Raw genomic sequence first — 20,412 nt, 5'->3', positions numbered from 1 at the left:
GCTGAGCTGAAGAGGAGAAAGCACAAGCGAGGGCCTCGGACCCTGGATGATCTGGAGACAACGTGTAAAGAGGAACGGTCTCAGATGCCCTGCTCTGTATCTCCAACCTTATAAAATGTTATAGGAGAGACTCAGTGTTGTTTTCCTGGCAAAGCGAGGTGGTACAAAGTATTAAATGCAAGGGCGCCAATAATAGTGCCAGTGTTTTTGCTGAAAATAATTATTTCTTGATGAGGAATTTGTTTTTCTCTGAATACATTTATTTCAATTAATGGTTGGATTTTTCTTTTTTTTTTTTTCATGGTGAGATGAAGCTACTTCACCAGAAGGTGGATTTTTTTTCAAACCCTTTTTCCTCATCTTGGGGGGGGGGGGGGGGGGCAATAATCGTGGAAGGCACTGTATTTGGACCATTAAATATTACAGATATGTGCTAAAATAAAGTTGCTGAAAAAGACCTCGGTGTAAATGTGCATATCATAGATATATCCTTCTCAAACCCCTGTAGTTTGCATTTTGTATGAACTTCAAGCACTTCGATGATTCTCCAGCGTAAAAGACTGAATAATGCAGAAGTCACCTGGATGACTTACGGGCACAATGCAGGCTCTAATCTACAGGCACATATGCTGAAAAGGCGAATGGATGACTGAAGTGCACTGACTCTGGAGTTTTCATATAATGACGCTCCTATTGAGACACCACTGCATGTATTTGTGCAAGTCTAAGGCCCATGGAACTTCTCAACATTCACTTGGCAGCAGCAGTAACACATACTTTGGGGTGAATCTCTGAGGAACGAGACACACGACATGCCAGGTGAAAGTGTCTCTGCTGGCAAAGATAGTGTCGTGTATAATGGATGATGATTAGGAACAATGTGAGTCACTTCAGAGTTGTGTTTCCTACGGAGCCTCCGAGGTGACACGGTGGATATATTTCAAGGTGTGGACATGAGCTAATATTTATGCTTACACTAGCAAGCAACAAGTTGCTCGAGTTGCTTGTATTCTGCCTCTTGTGGGCATGGAGCAACCACTTCTGTTGTCGCTTGTGGCCGTGCCCACAGATCAGATGTTACTTTGTCGCTTTTATGTTGATAGAAAATGAACAGGGCAGCACGGTGGTGTAGTGGTTAGCGCTGTCGCCTCACAGCAAGAAGGTTCGGGTTCGAGCCCCGTGGCCGGCGAGGGCCTTTCTGTGCGGAGTTTGCATGTTCTCCCCGTGTCCGCGTGGGTTTCCTCCGGGTGCTCCGGTTTCCCCCACAGTCCAAAGACATGCAGGTTAGGTTAACTGGTGACTCTAAATTGACCGTAGGTGTGAATGGTTGTCTGTGTCTATGTGTCAGCCCTGTGATGACCTGGCGACTTGTCCAGGGTGTACCCCGCCTTTCGCCCATAGTCAGCTGGGATAGGCTCCAGCTTGCCTGCGACCCTGTAGAACAGAATAAAGCGGCTAGAGATAATGATAATGAGAAAATGAACACACGCCTGTTGCTTGTTAGCGTTAACGTTAGCGTAACAGATTAGGCACATGGGTCTAATTCAACTGATTTCTCCGTCTCACTTATTTTAAAATATAATAATTGCTGGGCGGCACGGTGGTGTAGTGGTTAGCGCTGTCGCCTCACAGCAAGAAGGTCCTGGGTTTGAGCCCCGGGGCCGGCGAGGGCCTTTCTGTGCGGAGTTTGCATGTTCTCCCCGTGTCCGCGTGGGTTTCCTCCGGGTGCTCTGGTTTCCCCCACAGTCCAAAGACATGCAGGTTAGGTTAACTGGTGACTCTAAATTGACCGTGAATGTGAGTGTGAATGGTTGTCTGTGTCTATGTGTCGGCCCTGTGATGACCTGGCAACTTGTCCAGGGTGTACCCCGCCTTTCGCCTGTAGTCAGCTGGGATAGGCTCCAGCTTGCCTGCGACCCTGTAGAAGGATAAAGTGGCTAGAGATAATGAGATGAGAGATGAGATGAGATAATTGCCATGAATTAAGGACTTCATGGCCGTGAAATAGATCTTTAAAAAAAGTTGCCTCAATATTTGAATCTGTAGCCACTCCTTGTTTAAAAAAAACACCATGTAACCGCTTAGGCTCTTTAGTTTCTCTAATCAGATCATTGTTTCTCTTATTGTAGCTTGATTCATTCATACTTTCCCCCTTTAAATACCAAACAGATCACAAGCAAACAGTATAACTCCCATCCATTTTAAAAGTAGCCAATACCCCCAGCAGCAGGGACTGACAACAATGTAATATGAGTGATAATGGATGAGTGTAATTTCTCCTACCCATTCTCTGGCTCAATGTGCCTTTCTCTCTCTCTCTCTTTCACACACACATACACACAGACACAAATGAGAGGCTGATGCCAAATTGCAAAAGTCATCAAAAACACACCTGCTTAATGAGGCTTTTCTCTGGGCTGCAATCATCAGTCCGCATTAGCAAGCAACCAGAGAGATAATTAATAAAACCTATTTGCATGCTGTCAAAAAACCCAGCAATCCCTGCTACTCTGCTTAACTGACCCATAGGAGTGTGTCAATCCCACAACATAGGGCACTCCAGCTGCCACTCAATTGATGAGGAGCCACCCACCAGCTTAAATGGAGCATTTAACATTAGACACTTCTGCTTGAGCTACATTTCACTTCAGAAGTAATTATGCACATTAGCAGATGGTCCTCAATGGGGGAAAGTTCTTAAATCCTGCCAAGAACAATACGCCTCAAAGACGGATAGTGGAGGAAGCGGAGAAGTGCTGAGAGAGAAAACGGCAAGTTATTGTTTCAACAAGTGTTGCCAGGCAAAACAAACCTTGCCCGGCAGCACTTATTTTATACCTATATGTTGATAATGGTAATATTTCTCAATCATCAGCTGTCAGGTTATGAGCCTATGAAAATCCATGACCTTGAGTTTGACATTTCAAAGTCATTCCAGGTCAAAGGTCACGGCGGCAACTGAAAGCCCATATGGGACGACTTCTATATGTTGATAATGGTAAACATCTGGCTAACATGAACCATTTTAAAGTTATAGCCCTCTGAAAACCAATGACCTTCAGTTCGACCTTTCAAGGTCACTCAAGGTCAAAGATCATGGTGCCAAATGAAAACCCATATGACACTTCCTATAAGTTGATAACGGTAAATATCTGTCTACCATCAACTGTTTAAGTTACAGCCCTCTGAAAATCTGTGAACCTTTCAAGGTCACTCAAGGTCATAGATCATGGTGCCAAATGAAAGGCCATATGGGAGTTCCTATATGCTCATAATCTGTCTATTGGCAACCGTTTTTGAGTTATAATGGAAAATATGTTATTTTGACCAAAAGGTTGACCTTTCCAGTGACCTTGACCTGATTACCCCAAAAATTTAAGAAGGTAATCTATGGACCATTGCCCACCTACCCTAAAAATTTGAAGTCAATCGGTGTAACCGTCTAGATGCTAGATTGTTAACAGACAGACACACAAACAAATAAACAAACAAACAAACAAACAAACAAACAAACCTCACTGATTACAATACCTTACCCTGTTCACTCCATCACGGGTGAGGTAACAAAGGTGACACAGCAGGTAGTGGTACTGCCTCACAGCTCTAGGGTCCGAGTCTAAGTTTTGCATGTTCTAGACATGTCAGCATGGGTTTCCTCTGGGTTCTTGTGTCTCCTTGCACCTCCCAAAAACATGCCAGTAGGTAGACTGACAACTCTAAATTGCCCCATAGGTGTATATGCATGGTGCCTGCCCTGCAATAGACTGGCTGCACTGTAAATAAGAATCCTAGGAACAATCAATAATCCATCAAAAAAAAAAAAAGTCAAAGTCCCTTCTGCGCCAGGATCTAGTCTTCCCAGGTAGTCTCCTGTCCCAGTACTACCCAATTCCTTAAGGCGCATTGGTGCAGTGCCAATCTCCAATCTGTTAGCCCTCAGCCTCTCACCTATTATATAGCTAGGGTTACAGTGGGGGGCTAGTCCTCTGGTAACCGCAAGAGTTTGACTCCCCCACTCACATCTGTATTGCAGTGTGCCTTGCTAGAAGGTACCATTTTTATGATGGTCTTTGGTATGACCCAACCGCGAGTAGAACTCCCGATCTCCCGCTCGAGAGGTGGACACGCTAACCACTAGGCCAGCTCAATAGTCCATGGGCTTGAAAAAACCCGCTGATGCATCATTTTCTGACATATCACTGCCTTTCACCATTCATCTTGTGCAGTCTCCATCATCTGGTGAAGGGTTTATTATATTTTTATTATGGCCGGGTTGCCTGCCCGAATTGATAATAGCATCATCAGTTTTTCTTTGACTAATCAGACACAAGGTACGCTACCACACTTGCCAGAGCAGTTGGGGGTTAGGCACCTTGCTCAAGGGCACTTTAGCCAGTCCTGCTGGTCCAGGGAATCAATCCAGCAACCTTTTGGTCCCAAAAGCTGTTTCTCTAACCATCAGGCCATGGCTTCCCTATGGCGAAGGGTCATGTCTGTCCATTCCATGATGTCATCAATCCACGCCTGTTGAGGCCACCCCTTTCTGTTGCTTCCATCAACCATACCAAGCATGATTATCTTCAACTACCAGTTGTCCTTCATTCTACACACGTGCCCAAACAGCTGAACTTTCCTCCTCTTGATGTCATCACATCATCATCTTCCAGGTGCACATGCTGCCTGATCTCTTTATTTGTCACATAATGGAACCACTTCACATCAAGTAACTCTCTACAACACTTCATCTTGAATGCTTTCAGTCTTCGCCCACCATTTTTCTTCAATGTCCAAGTTTCAGAGGCATACAGCAACACAGTGAAAATGCAAACATGTAGCAGTTGTGGTTTTGTCCACAGACTCAATTCACCAGCATTCCACAACTTGTTGAAGCCAGCCAACATGCCATATGGCTTCCCAATCCTCCGGCGAATTTCCTTGCTGCAGTCACCATCCCATGTGATGAGGCTACCAAGATACTCAAACTTGTTTACATTTTTTTGGGAAACAGTCTGTATGATTACAGCAGCAGTTCTTTGGTGCAAATCTATAGTATTCAGGAGTACTCATGTCCACTGAGTCCTAGAGGTTATCATTATTAGCAACATTCCTATCTTCTTAAAGTGACTGAACACATCAAACATCCTTTCAAAACACTTAGTACTGCTTGATTTATATTTGGGATGTAACCAAACATGAATAGATTATTAGGAATGAACATGATATATGTCATGAACATACAAACACAGATACAAACATGAGGTATGCTTTTACTTGAAACCTTGCCAGATGAAACCAATAACCAGAGTGTCAGTGATGCAGTAGCTCACACAGCCGTACCATGAGAAACCAGACTCTTTTATAATTAGCTAAGTCGTTCTTCATGAAAACAATTTGATCTTCAAAACAAAACAATCAGAATCAAAATCCATTGAAAACTCAGGGAGGAGCAGCAATTTTCCTCAAAGTTCGTTAAATGGCCTAATAAGCAATTTCATAATGAGAAATCATAAACACAGGGAGTAACTTTTGTGCAGACTGATTAGATCTTCCAAACAAAATCAGAATCAAAATCCATTAAAAGGCGGCACGGTGGTGTAGTGGTTAGCGCTGTCGCCTCACAGCAAGAAGGTCCTGGGTTCGAGCCCCGGGGCCGGCGAGGGCCTTTCTGTGTGGAGTTTGCATGTTCTCCCCGTGTCCGCGTGGGTTTCCTCCGGGTGCTCCGGTTTCCCCCACAGTCCAAAGACATGCAGGTTAGGTTAACTGGTGACTCTAAATTGACCGTGAGTGTGAATGGTTGTCTGTGTCTATGTGTCAGCCCTGTGATGACCTGGCGACTTGTCCAGGGTGTACCCCGCCTTTCGCCCATAGTCAGCTGGGATAGGCTCCAGCTTGCCTGCGACCCTGTAGAAGGATAAAGTGGCTAGAGATAATGAGATGAGATGAGATGAAAATCCATTAAAAACTCAGGGAGGAGTAGCAATTTTTGTGAATTGTGGACGGACGGATGCCACGTGATGGCTTCAATGGCTGTCCATCGCTAGTGATGATGACTGCTTCATTAGGATGCACAGAAATGCAGATAGGCCACGAGGCCTGCACCAGAGCAACAGGGTCACCCTCACCGGCAGCACAAATGACCTGGCTGAGTTGCCACGGAATGTCTGGCCTCGTGAGCTCTTGGATACTATCCTCTCCTAGCAAAGCGCCTTGCACAGTAAGGTAAGACAAACTATGTTGTGCCCCCATCGTGTTGTCTCTCTGGACCTCCAGACCTGATGCTAAGTGGTGCACAAAAGTGCCACAGACCTGACGGGTATGGAAGTTGCCCCGCAGTGACAACTGACTTGCCGAGTGATGCCATCCATTGGCCGTTTGAGTGGCTCTTCCACATGCCATTTGGTGGTCTGCCATTGACCCTGTTGGGTTCATCTGCCACACTGCACCGAAAAGCACCCTGCTACCAGCACCTTACTGGTGATGTACGATTTAACCCATAGCTGGAAGCCAGGCAGATGCCACCACTCCGGGTCAGTGTGGACCTGGGAGCAATGGTGATTAAGGTAACTCCACATTTCCCAATACTCAAGTCCTCCCAGACCTGAAACTGACCACCGGTTGCAGTTTAAAGTCATATCCAGGACTACCACATGATGGCAATGGCTCACTGGCCTATGGCCATGTGAACTAAAAAGTGGCACGAGCGGGAGGTTTATACTTCCATGAAGGAGCAACAAAGACCACTTTCGTTCGTGTGAATGTACAGCATTCATTCATTCATCTTTAGTAACTGCCTGGTCAAGGTCTTGGTGATTTAAATTAAGTGACTGGTTTATTCATACTTTGGGGAATAGAACTACCTAAATTTGTGAGAAAATATTGCAAGTGGCTACACATATTTGTAAATATAGTAAATGCACAAGTTGGGTTTAAAAATACAATCGCATACATCATTAGAGATAAATTACGAACTTGTATAATGTAGCTGATGCTGAGGAACTGTCAGAGAAACGGTCAGTGCTGGCACCTGTACCTCTGGGCTTTTATGGTAGGGTTTCATAAGAAAGAAAGAAAAAAAGCCTTTCGGGATTATCCCATTTCAGCCATGCCCACTTCAGGTTTAAATCTGAATACAGATAGTAGCATTGCTTTACACCTCCACTTTATAGTTTACAGATGTAGAAGAGGAATAATTAAATAATATTGCCTGGCATTGAGTGGTATATCAGATACAGTATATCCCATTCAGCTAGCATGATACTGAATGAGTCGAAGACGAGTTCAATATCATGCTAACTGAATGGAATATATCTGATATACCATGAGAAACAGCCAGTCAATATTATTATTATACATACAGATTCCTTTCGGGTGTTCAACGTGTCTTTCTCTTTCAAAATTCTCTCAAAATCTTCCATATTTAACAAAGCAGCCATGTTCGTTTACAAATTGTCACGGTTGCTCGCTAGCGCAGAAGTTTTACGTCTCTGACATGTGACATCATGTTGTTTTGACAACCGTGCAATATCGTAAACCATATTCAACGCTCATTCTCCACTGGCCTGAGTGACGTAATACACATAGGATAAGCGATATGCTAACAATATTGCATGCTATCAAACCAAAACGAATGAAATCTGCTAGAAGGGAATAGAATATATGCTTTCATTCCATTGAAAAAGTGTCCTGTATGCAAAATTATTTTTTATGATCCCACTATCTGGTGAAGGGGATATGTCCTATTTTATCGAGATTTCTCCCTCATGTCAGTCCCTTGCCATGATCGCTTCTGGTTTGCACATTAAAGAGCTGAGTGCACATCTGGATTTCTGGAAAGCTACTTTCTGACAATACAAACATCAAAAGCAAACCTTTTCATTTAATTCAACTGAGTCAACTTGCTTCAAGCACTAGGTCTTATGCAGAAAAGTTTGTCCATTGACCCGAAGTAGCTGTGAGAAAGATCACTTGTTTATTTCACTCACTTGACATACGTCATCTCCATTAGATGACACAGCAAACACTCTTATGCACGCTTGTGTCCTCAGAGAGGTGAATTAGAGAATAGAGAAGATATTTTGGGGTCATTAACTGTGTTTACTACATTAACAGAGGGTGTTTGTAATTTGTTTTCAGAAAATGACAAATTTCGGGTATCTGATGAGCGTACTTATAGGAGCGGATATAAAGGGCCTCAAATGAAGCTTGACATCAATGGGGACACAGGAAGCATGACCGAGAATTCTGTAGTGCTAAAATTAACCTATAGTTACCGTTAACAGAATCTGACTCGAAGAGAATGGGATCTATTGCAACTACTTCGAAGAAGACTCTAACTTTACGTGCAGTCCAGTAGGACTTTGTACATTGGAGAAACAGAAAAGGTACAGAAGATGTTTACATGCAGAGGAGCTGACAGAAATCTCAAGACCTTTATCGTTTTTTACACCACTACCGACATCCACCTGCCAAGAGCCCCATGCAAACATATGCTTTCTTGATCCGAGGAATTATTAGTACAGGCCTCACATCTGTCGAGGAGCATATGGCCTCAGGCTGGCCAAGAAAAAAAATGGAAAAAGGGAGGCAATGCTGTTCCCTGAAACCCACAGGAAACTCAGTGACTCTTCAAAAACAAGCTCCTTCCTTCTCACAGAGGCATGCCACAGTCGGTTCAGAGAGCTACAAGCAATAGGGATAAAGTACCCAACTGATGGAGAAGTGTATCTATTGCTCAAGTGTCTCCATGGGTCTGCACAAAAGTGGCTTTGCTGTGAGCAAAAAGAGGTAAGAAAGTCAACATAGACAAACTCAAACCTCTGACATAGTTTCAAAGCTCCACAGGGAGACCTGAAAATCCAGGCTTTGCTCTCAACACTCCATAATACTGTTTTAAATGGTTTATTCGGAGCAAAATGAGGTCACAAACCCAGCTTCGACTCGAACGTTTCACTTTTATTTTGTCTGAAGACTTGAAGAAACTGATGGAGTTAGCTGGAGCAAGATGGAAATACAAACCATTTTTGGTTCAGCCTTTGACTGAAGCCTTTAGAGGCACCTGTCTGTACGTGTATGTTTAAGAATGTAATTGGCGTGCCAACCTTAGGTACCAATTCCAGTCATTGTGTGGCACCACTGCATACCAACTATGCAAGTGTGATGTTACATAGCTTCAGCTTATGCTGCAATCCCCTGTAGCTGAGTGGTCTAGCACGCTGTCCAGGAAAAGAGCAGATTTTGCAACATCGGTTCGAATCCTGGCGTCAACGTGTTTCTGAGCAGGCTATTTTTTCTATTTATGTACCATAGCTTCTATCTCCCAGTCAGACAAAGGCTGAGCTCAGACCTGCACAGGTCTCTCGTTAATTCCATGAACTTAATATAGTATTAACAGCTGCAGCACAGATGCTTGTAAACCGCAGCACATATTGCAGGGGCAGGATAGTGGTAGGAGGCAATGTGCGCCGCTCATTCGCTTTGCAGAATCAAGGTAGTTCATAATTATATAAAAATTCACAGCCTCCTGTAATCTACATTATATAAAGAATAGGTTGTCATTGGGTTCTTAGTCAGTTAATAACAGTTACTGATATGGACCAGGCTAATGCATAGGCTATAAAATATCTCGGTCAGTTGTCAGAGCACAGCGCTATTATTAGCTAGCATACTACTGTATTTGTAGAGCAAGACTAAAAAGTAAAATATTTCACTTCTAATTTGTGTCCTTAGCGATTCATTAAGGTACAACTAGCATCAGGGCCTTCTAGGCATTCAGAGAAGGCCCAAACATATCAGCATTTCAAATGTTATATTTAATTTCTTTCATTCTTTAACTTCTTTCATAATTTCGTAACAATTATTCTCTTCTAATTTTAAAGGAGAACTGAAGGCAAATTTTTTATTATCAAAATTCCATTTCTCATTTTATTAAATATAGGAATGCATTTTTGATCGCTATTTTGTCGCTGCTATAGCAAGTTATGAGTGTTTTAAATACGCTATGTAATATATCAGTCCATATGTCAAAGCAACGGCCGTAAACGAGATTCGTTGAGACTTGTGCGAGACATCGTAGTACGGAAGTAAAACGGAACTCAGAGTGACCGACGTCTGACAATGTTGTCAAAAGACGTGCGCGCGTGCCCTCTTTCGAATGCTGATGTAATCAAGCCGGAAGTTTTGTTTGTTTTGATAGCAATCAGGAAAGTTTGAAAAAAGTAGACAGTAATCGTCATTTAAACTTGTTTTTGTGCAATATTTCATTTGGAAAACAGTTTTCAAAATGGCGGCACTGACACCTGGCTGACACTTCACGTTTCGAAGTCTCGCATGAGTCTCGTGAAGATCGCGTGTATAAGTGGTGCCTGCCGTGGACCAAACGAACTAAATTCAACACGGCTAAAAACCGAATAGGCTGACAAGTATAATATTTAATTACAATTAGTTGCCAATACGAGTCACGATACAAGGTTACTAAAGCCGAAAACGTAACTGAATAACACATTAGTTAACAAATAAAGCAAGTTTAAAAATGACTTCAGTTCTCCTTTAATTTGGCCTCATTTTCTATCAAATTTGCTTCAGAAATGAAAGAGTTACGGTCCTGAAAACATTAAAGGGATCTTCCAGTGGATTTATTTCCAAACTTATTTTATGTAACATTAGTCGTAGATTTCAAAAATCAAATTTTCATTTTCAGACAACAAATAGCGTTCGAGAAAAATGCCAGATGGGCTTGATGTATGCGATGACGTCAGGTTGTGGTCGCTTAGAGTAACTCAGCTGTTTATATTCTCTGTTTACATCGCAGTTTTGCTTGTTTTACAAGTATTTATCAAATTTATCAGTTTTTAAATAAGTATACCTCATTGTGTAGCATATAAATGCCACAATGATGCTAAAAAGAAAGAACAAGTTGGAACTAGACTGCATTTCCGCAAAGAAAATGCCAAGTGTGCTAGCTCAGCTCTGGCAGAGGGTCACCGACAGAAACTGGATCAGACATGAGACCTTCTGCTACAAAATCTTTTTTACATGATCTACAGAACATAAACAGCCGAGTTGCTCCAAGCGACTACTACCTGATGTCATCGTATACGTCACCACTGCAGGAAACCCATCTGACGTTTTAAAGAAAATTCATTTTTTCTCAAACACTATTTGATTTCTGAAATTGAAAGTTTGATTTTTGAAATCTACGACTAATTTTACATAAAATAACTTTGAGAATAAATCTGCTGGAGGATCCCTTTAAAACGGAGTTATCCAATAAGATTTTTTTGTTTGTTGTCTCTAGGCTGAGAAGAGTTTCGAGCTGGCTCACTCATTGGTTAGGACTTCATTGCTGGGACAGAAGGCCATGGCAGTATATGTTTATGTAGGAAGTGACAGATGAATTAACTAATCAGATTTATAGTGGGGGGACAAAAAATTTATCGCCCTCAGCCTTCTCGAAGGCCAACATGAGCTTAACTGCGAGTCGGCACCGTCAGCACAGCAGTGAAGTCACCTTCCAGCAGGTGTAGCGTTCATCAGTAGTGTTAGCGAATGCTAATAAAGCAGTCGACCAAGTGCTATCGAGAGCAAGTAGCACAGGCTAACGACCGAGAAACTAAGATTTCTGTCTCCAGACGCACGCTCACTACAGTATTTTACACTCAGACTTAAGTATTTATTTCCCTCAGTAATTTACTTATGCCGCTTTTCCACTACAAACGCGGCTGAGCCGTGCCGTGCTGAGTCGAGCTGAGTCGGGCTGAGCGGGGCTGTTGGAGTTGCATTTCGACTACAACCGCGCTGAACCGTGCTGGCTGGGAGTGGGTGGACACATTGGGTGGAGTTAGCGAAAGTGGGTGGACGTCACGTGATGTCGTTAAGCAGCGCAAACAGTGACATCAGTGACAGTGGCGGAACAAGTCAGAGCCGGGCCGGGGGCGGGGCAAATGACCGGGCCCTTTATTAAAGCTTATCATAACATCATTTTAGGCTACAAAATGTCCGCAACTGCGGTGTTTACCAATTTCAACACTACCGGGTGCAACTATGTTATTTAGTACATCAAGTCCTTCAAACGAACATGTAACTCAGAAACAAAAAACATTAGGATACTGTACATGGCTCATAATAAAACATCAATAGCCTATACTGCGCACATTATTTGAAGGGCATACGAATGAGCGCTCAGAGGTTGCAACGGTGACAGGAAGAGTCAGAAATAAAAGGAGGGCGGTGCAAACCTCACTGAATGCACTGTGTTTACCAATTTCAACACTACGGGGTGCAACTATGTTATTTTGTACATTAAGTCCTTCAAACGAACATGTAACTCAGAAACAAAAAAACATTAGGCGACATACTGTACATGGCTCATAATAAAACATCAACAGCCTACTGCGCGCATTATTTGAAGGGCATACGACGAGCCTTGCGCTCCGCGAACTCGTGCACGATGCTCTGTATGTCACTGATTCAGTGATCTTTTAAGCGGTAGTCTCACGACCCGAATAGTAAACAATAAACATGGAGGACATGGAGTCGTTAGTGTTGCTGGTCTTGGTGCTGTGGCTTGTTGTCACCGACAACGCGGACAGATACTGGCAAGAGCGTATAGATGAGGCGAGGCGCATAAGGCTTCAGAAATTCTCGTAATTCGTAATTCTTCTTCTTCCGGGTTTGCGGTGTTTACAGATCCCAGCGCGCTCGCGGGGCGTGTGTGGGCATGTGAGGACACTCCTCCTCACCAATCAGTGCACAGGGGAGTGTCTGCTCACGCCCCCAGCCTCACTCGGCACGGTTTGGCTCGCTTCAGCCCCACTCCAAAACGGTGCGAGTTTTAGGGGCTAAGCAGGGCTGAAGCGAGCTGAGTCGTGCTGGTTTTTGGTAGTCGAAACGCGAGCCGTGTCGGGCTGAAGTGAGCTGAAAAAGGGTAGTGGAAAAGGGCCATTAGTTACTTTTAAAATCAACATCAACAACTACACACAACGGCGCGACCTGGCAGCCTGCTGCTAATCCCTTGCAAAATCCTTTGCCCTGTTGCTTTTTTTGGTGTGTCTGGCTAAGTTTTGTCTGAGCTGAAGTCCCAGCTTTAATAGTAATAGTTTGTCACTGACAAATAGATGTCTGGGTAGGATACCTCTGGCTAATGAGTGGAGTTAGTGCACCAGTTTGATGCTGACAGACTGAAGGGACATGACTTAAGATGGATCAGATTAATGTTTTAGATGATCTTGTGGACAAACATTATTTATTTTTATTAATTGAAAGTCACTTCATGTCTGAAAGTAATGATGGATGTCGTTTCTCTTTACTTAGTTGAGCAGTTCTTGAAGTAATATGAATTACTACAGTTGTGGTGTAGAATAGGGTTATTTCCTGTATTTTTATTATTTACTGGATACTTTGAAGAATCTAAGTGTAGTGGTTATTTCTTTGTCCTATTGATAACCACTCTTGTGTGCCAAGCTGGAGAGTCTGACTCAAACGTCCAAGTTAAAAATCCGGTCCAGATGAGTAAAGTCCAAAAGTATTGTAGAATTTATTGAAAACAAGAGTATATAACGCTCACAAGGTATAAAACTTCAATATAACTTAGGATTAGCAAGGTAAACTAAAGATTGTTTGTGTTCAGCTTCTTCTTGGTTGTCTGGTCAAAGACCATTACTTCCTGCTCCAGCCACACCCACTCAGGTAGCATCACCTGCATTTAAAGCAGAGATGGCCACTTGGCCACTAGAGGGAAGAGAGAAGGGGACTTGCACAAGACAGAATAGAGAAAATAAGTTTTTGGCTCCTACACTAAGAATTTGGGTCATTTATAAACTAATTTAATTCTGATGGTCCTTTATTGGTTTGGTTTTGTACTGCTATTTTGCATTAAAGTCTCCGCCAAGTCTAATTTGTTTTCCCCAAGGAGAAGCAAGGACGTGTTGCGAGCCAAAGTTCCCAGATATTCAGGTCTGATGAATATTCGAATATAATTAAATTGTTAAATGGTTTAAAATGAAATTTCAAGGCGAAACCTAAGATTTCAGTGATGAAACCTTCTGGGATTTTATATCTCAGAATATATTCAGAAAAATGCAACTTATTAAAAAAGCAATATATGATTAAATTATAATCTTCGTAGGAGCCCTGTGATGACCTGGCGACTTGTCCAGGGTGTACCCTGCCTTTCGCCCGTAGTCAGCTGGGATAGGCTCCAGCTTGCCTGCGACCCTGTAGAACAGGATAAAGCGGCTAGAGGTAATGAGATGAGATAATCTTCATAGGCTTAAGATATCTTTCTCTGGTGAATTATTTTATCATGTAGTATTAATTTAATTAAAGTAAAAGACTGCTTAATAAGAACCCTGTAAAACCAAACAGCTTGTGCTTACAGGATAATAATTTGTGTTTGGTCACCGTTCAAAAAACGGACTTTATAATCGGCTAAGAATTTTGATCGAATTCCAATTTGGTTGGAGTTTTTTGGACGCTAGTCGCATTTGCTTGTATCGACAGATTGCCTGTTACAATAATCACGAAGACTTTGTTTTCTCAATGCATCAATTAGAATTTCTTTTCAGGCAAATACATCAATCTAAAAAACAATAATAATACATCTATTCAGACAGGTCAAAATGTCTGCGATTGTAAAAGCTAAAATTTCTACAAATAGCAATTTATTAAAAATGACACATGTTTGAAACAAAAGCCTTTCAAACGCCGGTCCTATGTAATACATGATTGTTTTTCAGTTTCAGTGGTTCAATTACATGGTTAATAATGGCTGTGACTCACAAAGGAAAAGCAGAGTGAGCAATTTAGAAATTAGTGACCAGTCTGAAGTCAAAGAGCTGCAGGTTTTACAAAATGAATGGTCATTTAGGTAGATCAATAGTATGTCGAGACAGCAAATGCTACAACCAGACCCTGACCTGTTTTCAAGCTCATTTTTGTCCATGACATACCATGTGTTTTTTCCCTCCCTAGATCAGTCACAGGAAAAATCAGATTCTAAACCTTGTTTGAAAACAATTTCCCCAAGAGCGAAGTGAACGCACTAACCCACACTCAAACTTGTCCTCCAATCCCACTCACACGGCCTTACCTGGAGACCTGAAAGTCCAAGCCTCGTCATCATCAAAGTGTGTATCCCCTGCAGTGAAGCGTTCTCCTGGGAAGAAGGCGTGAGCTACAGTACCACCAGGCCCGTCGAAAGGATAGCCGTCGTTGTGGTCCGCTTTGGTGAAGTCGATCTGGATGTCCGCCTTGTTGCCTGCCACCTCATGAAAGTTGAGTGGCGTGATGTCACTCCACACCTTCAGAGCGTAGTACATCAGGGCTCGGACTGTTTCCCTGCCTAGCACAGCTGACTCCTTGGGAAATGTTCGCACCCTGGGAATGAGAAAAAAGTAAAGTCCATAAGGCTACTAGTAGAAATACAGAAAAGGGTGGGACGTTCATGCACATGCTGCCACATACAGTGGTGCTTGAAAGTTTGTGAACCCTTTAGAATTTTCTATATTTCTGCATAAATATGACCTAAAACATCATCAGATTTTCACACAAGTCCTAAAAGTAAATAAAGAGAACCAAGTTAAACAAATGAGACAAAAATATTATACTTGGTTATTTATGTATTGAGGAAAATGATCCAATATTACATATCTGTGAGTGGCAAAAGTATGTGAACCTCTAGGATTAGCAGTTAATTTGAAGGTGAAATTTGAATCAGGTGTTTTCAATCAATGGGATGACAATCAGGTGCAAGTGGGCACCCTGTTTTATTTAAAGAACAGGGTTCTATCAAAGTCTGATCTTCACAACACATGTTTGTGGAAGTGTATCATGGCACGAACAAAGGAGATTTCTGAGGACCTCAGAAAAAGCATTGTTGATGCTCATCAGGCTGGAAAAGATTACAAAACCATCTCTAAAGAGTTTGGACTCCACCAATCCACAGTCAGACAGATTGTGTACAAATGGAGGAAATTCAAGACCATTGTTACCCTCCCCAGGAGTGGTCGACCAACAAAGATCAATCCAAGAGCAAGGCGTGTAATAGTCGGCGAGGTCACAAAGGACCCCAGGGTAACTTCTAAGCAACTGAAGGCCTCTCTCACATTGGCTAATGTTACTGTTCATGAGCCTGCCATCAAGAGAACACTGAACAACAATGGTGTGCATGGCAGGGTTGTGAGGAGAAAGCCACTGCTGTCCAAAAAGAACATTGCTGCTCGTCTGCAGTTTGCTAAAGATCACGTGGACAAGCCAGAAGGCTATTGGAAAAATGTTTTGTGGATGGATGAGACTAAAATAGAATTTTTGGTTTAAATGAGAAGCGTGATGTTTGGAGAAAGGAAAACACTGCATTCCAGCATAAGAACCTTATTCCATCTGTGAAACATGGTGGTGGTAGTATCATGGTTTGGGCCTGTTTTGCTGCATCTGGGCCAGGACGGCTTGCCATCATTGATGGAACAATGAATTCTGAATTATACCAGCGAATTCTAAAGGAAAATGTCAGGACATCTGTCCATGAACTGAATCTCAAGAGAAGGTGGGTCATGCAGCAAGACAACGACCCTAAACACACAAGTCGTTCTACCAAAGAATGGTTAAAGAAGAATAAAGTTAATGTTTTGGAATGGCCAAGTCAAAGTCCTGACCTTAATCCAATGGAAATGTTGTGGAAGGACCTGAAGCGAGCAGTTCATGTGAGGAAACCCACCAACATCCCAGAGTTGAAGCTGTTCTGTATGGAGGAATGGGCTAAAATTCCTCCAAGCCGGTGTGCAGGACTGATCAACAGTTACCGCAAATGTTTAGTTGCAGTTATTGCTGCACAAGGGGGTCACACCAGATACTGAAAGCAAAGGTTCACATACTTTTGCCACTCACAGATATGTAATATTAGATCATTTTCCTCAATAAATAAATGACCAAGTATAATATTTGTGTCTCATTTGTTTAACTGGGTTCTCTTTATCTACTTTTAGGACTTGTGTGAAAATCTGATGATGTTGTAGGTCATATTTATGCAGAAATATAGAAAATTCTAACGGGTTCACAAACTTTCAAGCACCACTGTAGCTGCTGATTCAATCAGAAGTTTCCCATGTTCTCCTGGTGTCCGTAGGGGGTCACTCTGGGTTCACCAGTTACCTGGTAGGTATATTGTGTTTGTGCATTCAGAATGTTTCTGCATATTAAGCTTGTGTGATATATCGATTTAACTGATATTGTGATATTATTCCTCCCTGATATCCATTCATGCTAATTATCAATTACTCCATGAAATCGAGTCATACATGAGCTGATAGCCGACAAGGAGCGTAGTGCCGAGTTGGCTATAAGCCATGTACGACGAGATTAAGTGGAATAATTGTTTTATTATATCCACATTCACTGGATTTTAAGAAACGGAGCATTTTTATTTTTTGCAAATTTGATAAATAAAAACTTTATACAAAACGTCTGACAAAATGATTTCTGCTAAGGCGGACTTCTTAAAAACCTATCGATAGCTGCATGAATTTACTTTAATGTTGTTTTTTTGCTCCCTGTAGCCATCTTGCTGTCTTGCCAAGGTATAGAATAGCTTTAGACATTTATTTAATTCTTCCTTGGACATTTCAGTTACGTAATTTTCAAACTTCTTTGAGCTTTTGAACTAGTCTAAACAAATTCATCCATCCATCCATTAACTGTAGCCACTTATCCTGTGCAGGGTCGCGGGCAAGCTGGAGCCTATCCCAGCTGACTATGGGCGAGAGGCAGGGTACACTCTTGACAAGTCACCAGATCATCGCAGGGCTGACACATAGAGACAAACAACCATTCACGCTCACATTCACACCTATGGTCAATTTAGAGCCACCAATTAGCCTAACCTGCATGTCTTTGGACTGTGGGGGAAACCGGAGCACCCGGAGGAAACCCACGCAGACACGGGGAGAACATGCAAACTCTGCACAGAAAGGCCCCTGTTGACCATTGGGCTCGAACCCAGAACCTTCTTGCTGTGTGGCGACAGTGCTAACCACTAAAGATGAAGAATGTAAAACTGGTGAAATGACAGGAGCAATTTGTGAAAAATGCGATAATAATAATTCTTGAAAAAAAAACATGTTCTGATCATCAAATACTTTCATTCCATATTTTGTTGCTTTTGTTGTGGTATTGTTTTCGAGTAGAGTTTTTATTTCGTCCTTGGTTGGTTCAAGCAAAACGTCCGCCATTTTATTTTTCTCTACTCATGGTATATGAGCTGATAGCCTAGTTGTAGAGTGGCCAATCAGAGCGCGCGATTGCTCATATCCAGTGAATGTGGAGAGAATAACTCCAATTATATGATCCTGTATTCCCAGACCTACCACACATTTTATAAGCGATCAGCGATTTAACATCCAAGTTATCACTCAGACAGACATGGTTTTCTTTTCAGTGGTAAAATGGTAAATGAGCCAACTGAGACATTAATCTGGAATGATTTATGCAGGTGTTTTGAACACCTTAATTAAGACAACTTTTGTTATACATTTAATAATAAAAGCTAGTGATATCACAGACTGATGTTTCAACGTCACTGACATCATCAGAGTAAAATAAAGGTGTTTAAGGTGATTAAGAGTCAGTTCAAGTTTTTATAAAGTCCCAAGAGAGTGCATCAAGTCAAAACCTTGGCATGGATGGAAGCAGATTGGATGTTTAATTTTGGCTTTTTGCTTGGATGAGCAACGTCTCAAAAATCAAACAGTCCAGCTGCTTCCCAGTGTATTTTCATAGAATAATAAATTGATTGCTCAAATCAGGAATGTCTAGGAGGCCATGCTCAGCCTTAAGGTGTTTACCAATAATTGAGTAGTGAAGTTCTTCAGTTCATTGGTACAGATGCCTTCAGGTGTCATCAATATCATCTGCATCACAGACCACACTTAAATAAACAACGTTCTGTTGGCTAACCAGCATTGGTTTGGCTTCATGTAACTTGACTTCCTCTTGAATTTTATGACTCGTGTAAACAGGAAGTAAGGCGATGTTAAGTCTTGCACTCCAAGACTTAACCAAGCTGTCTTCTCACCACGTCAGACGACTTCTGGTCTTTAAAAGGCAAAGAAAAATGAATGGTCTCCATGTCATCAGAAGCTTGATTGGCAGCAGATAATAACCCTAACTCCTGTGCCATCTTGGAGCAGAACTGATGAATGGTTAAACCAATGAGCTTTTCCGGGTATTTTAGGGCTTGAAAATGATGCGCTCTCTTGGTACTTTATAAAAACGTGAACTGACTCTTAATCACAAACGCTTTATTTTGCTTGGATGATGATGTCCGTGACATACAAATGGCAGTTTATGATATCGTTAGCTTTTATTATTAAATGTTTTGAACACCCCTAAAGAAACTGACAACACCTGGAAACCTCATGCCTTGACATAAAATCTATCAATGTATACTTAACTAACATATACAGTCATGTGAAAAAGAAAGTACACCCTCTTTCAAGTCTAGGTTTTAAGTGTCAGGACATCATAAAAGAATCATCTGGTCCTTATCTGGTCTTAAAATTAGGCAAATACAACCTCAGATGACCAATAACACATGACATATTCACCCTGTCATTATTTATTTAACACAAAGTAAGCCAAAAATGCAGTAGCAGTGTGTGAAAAATTAAGTAGACTCTTCTTGCTTCCATAGAAATTATGAAGGCAGTTAGCAGCCAGGTGTTGCTGATCAAATTAATTTAATTAATTGATCATCAGCAAGTGTGGCCACCTCTTAAAAAGCAGAAGTTTTGGCAGTTTGCCGGTCTGAAGCACTCAGGTGTATGTTAACACAATGCCAAGGAGGAAAGACATCAGCAATGATCTTAGAGAAGCAATTGTTGCTGCACATCAGTCTGGGAAGGGTTATAAGGCCATTTCCAAACAACTTGAAATCCATCACTGTACTATGAGAAAGATTATTCAGAAGTGGAAAATGTTCAAAACAGTTGCCAATCTTCCGAGGAGTACACGTCCCAGAAAATTTACTCCAAGGTCAGACCGTGCAATACTCAGAGAAATTGCAAATAACCCAAGAACTACATCTAGGAGTCTACAGGCCACAGTTAGCATGTTAAATGTTAAAGTTTATGACAGTACAATTAGAAAAACTGCACAAGTATGGCTTGTTTGGAAGGGTTGCCAGAAGAAAGCACAGCTTAAGTTTGCAAAGATGCATCTGAACAAGCCACAACCCTTCTGGAACAATGTCCTTTGGACAGATGAGACCAAAGTGGAAATGTTTGGCCATAATGCACAGCGCCATGTTTGGCAAAAACCAAACACAGCATATCAGCACAAACACCTCAAACCAACCATCAAGCACGGTGGTGGAGGGGTGATGATTTGGGCTTGTCTTAGGCTACGTTTACACTAGACCGTATCTGT

The 20,412-nt window shown here is 42.0% G+C and overlaps 1 protein-coding gene across 1 annotated transcript in view; it reads right to left on the bottom strand.

The window, feature by feature from the left end:
- The window catches only part of mmp17a (matrix metallopeptidase 17a), a 217,060-nt gene that overhangs the window by 47,965 nt on the left and 148,683 nt on the right, over positions 1-20,412 (bottom strand). Inside the window, exon 4 of the mRNA XM_060935516.1 lies at positions 15,086-15,372. Within this exon, the coding sequence (XP_060791499.1) occupies positions 15,086-15,372 (287 nt within the window). The remainder of the gene's footprint in view (positions 1-15,085; positions 15,373-20,412) is intronic.

The sequence above is a fragment of the Neoarius graeffei genome, chromosome 12, assembly GCF_027579695.1.
Source record: "Neoarius graeffei isolate fNeoGra1 chromosome 12, fNeoGra1.pri, whole genome shotgun sequence".
Taxonomy (NCBI): domain Eukaryota; kingdom Metazoa; phylum Chordata; class Actinopteri; order Siluriformes; family Ariidae; genus Neoarius; species Neoarius graeffei.
The sequence above is the reverse complement of the archived record's forward strand: the minus strand, read 5'-3'. Positions and strand labels throughout refer to the sequence as shown.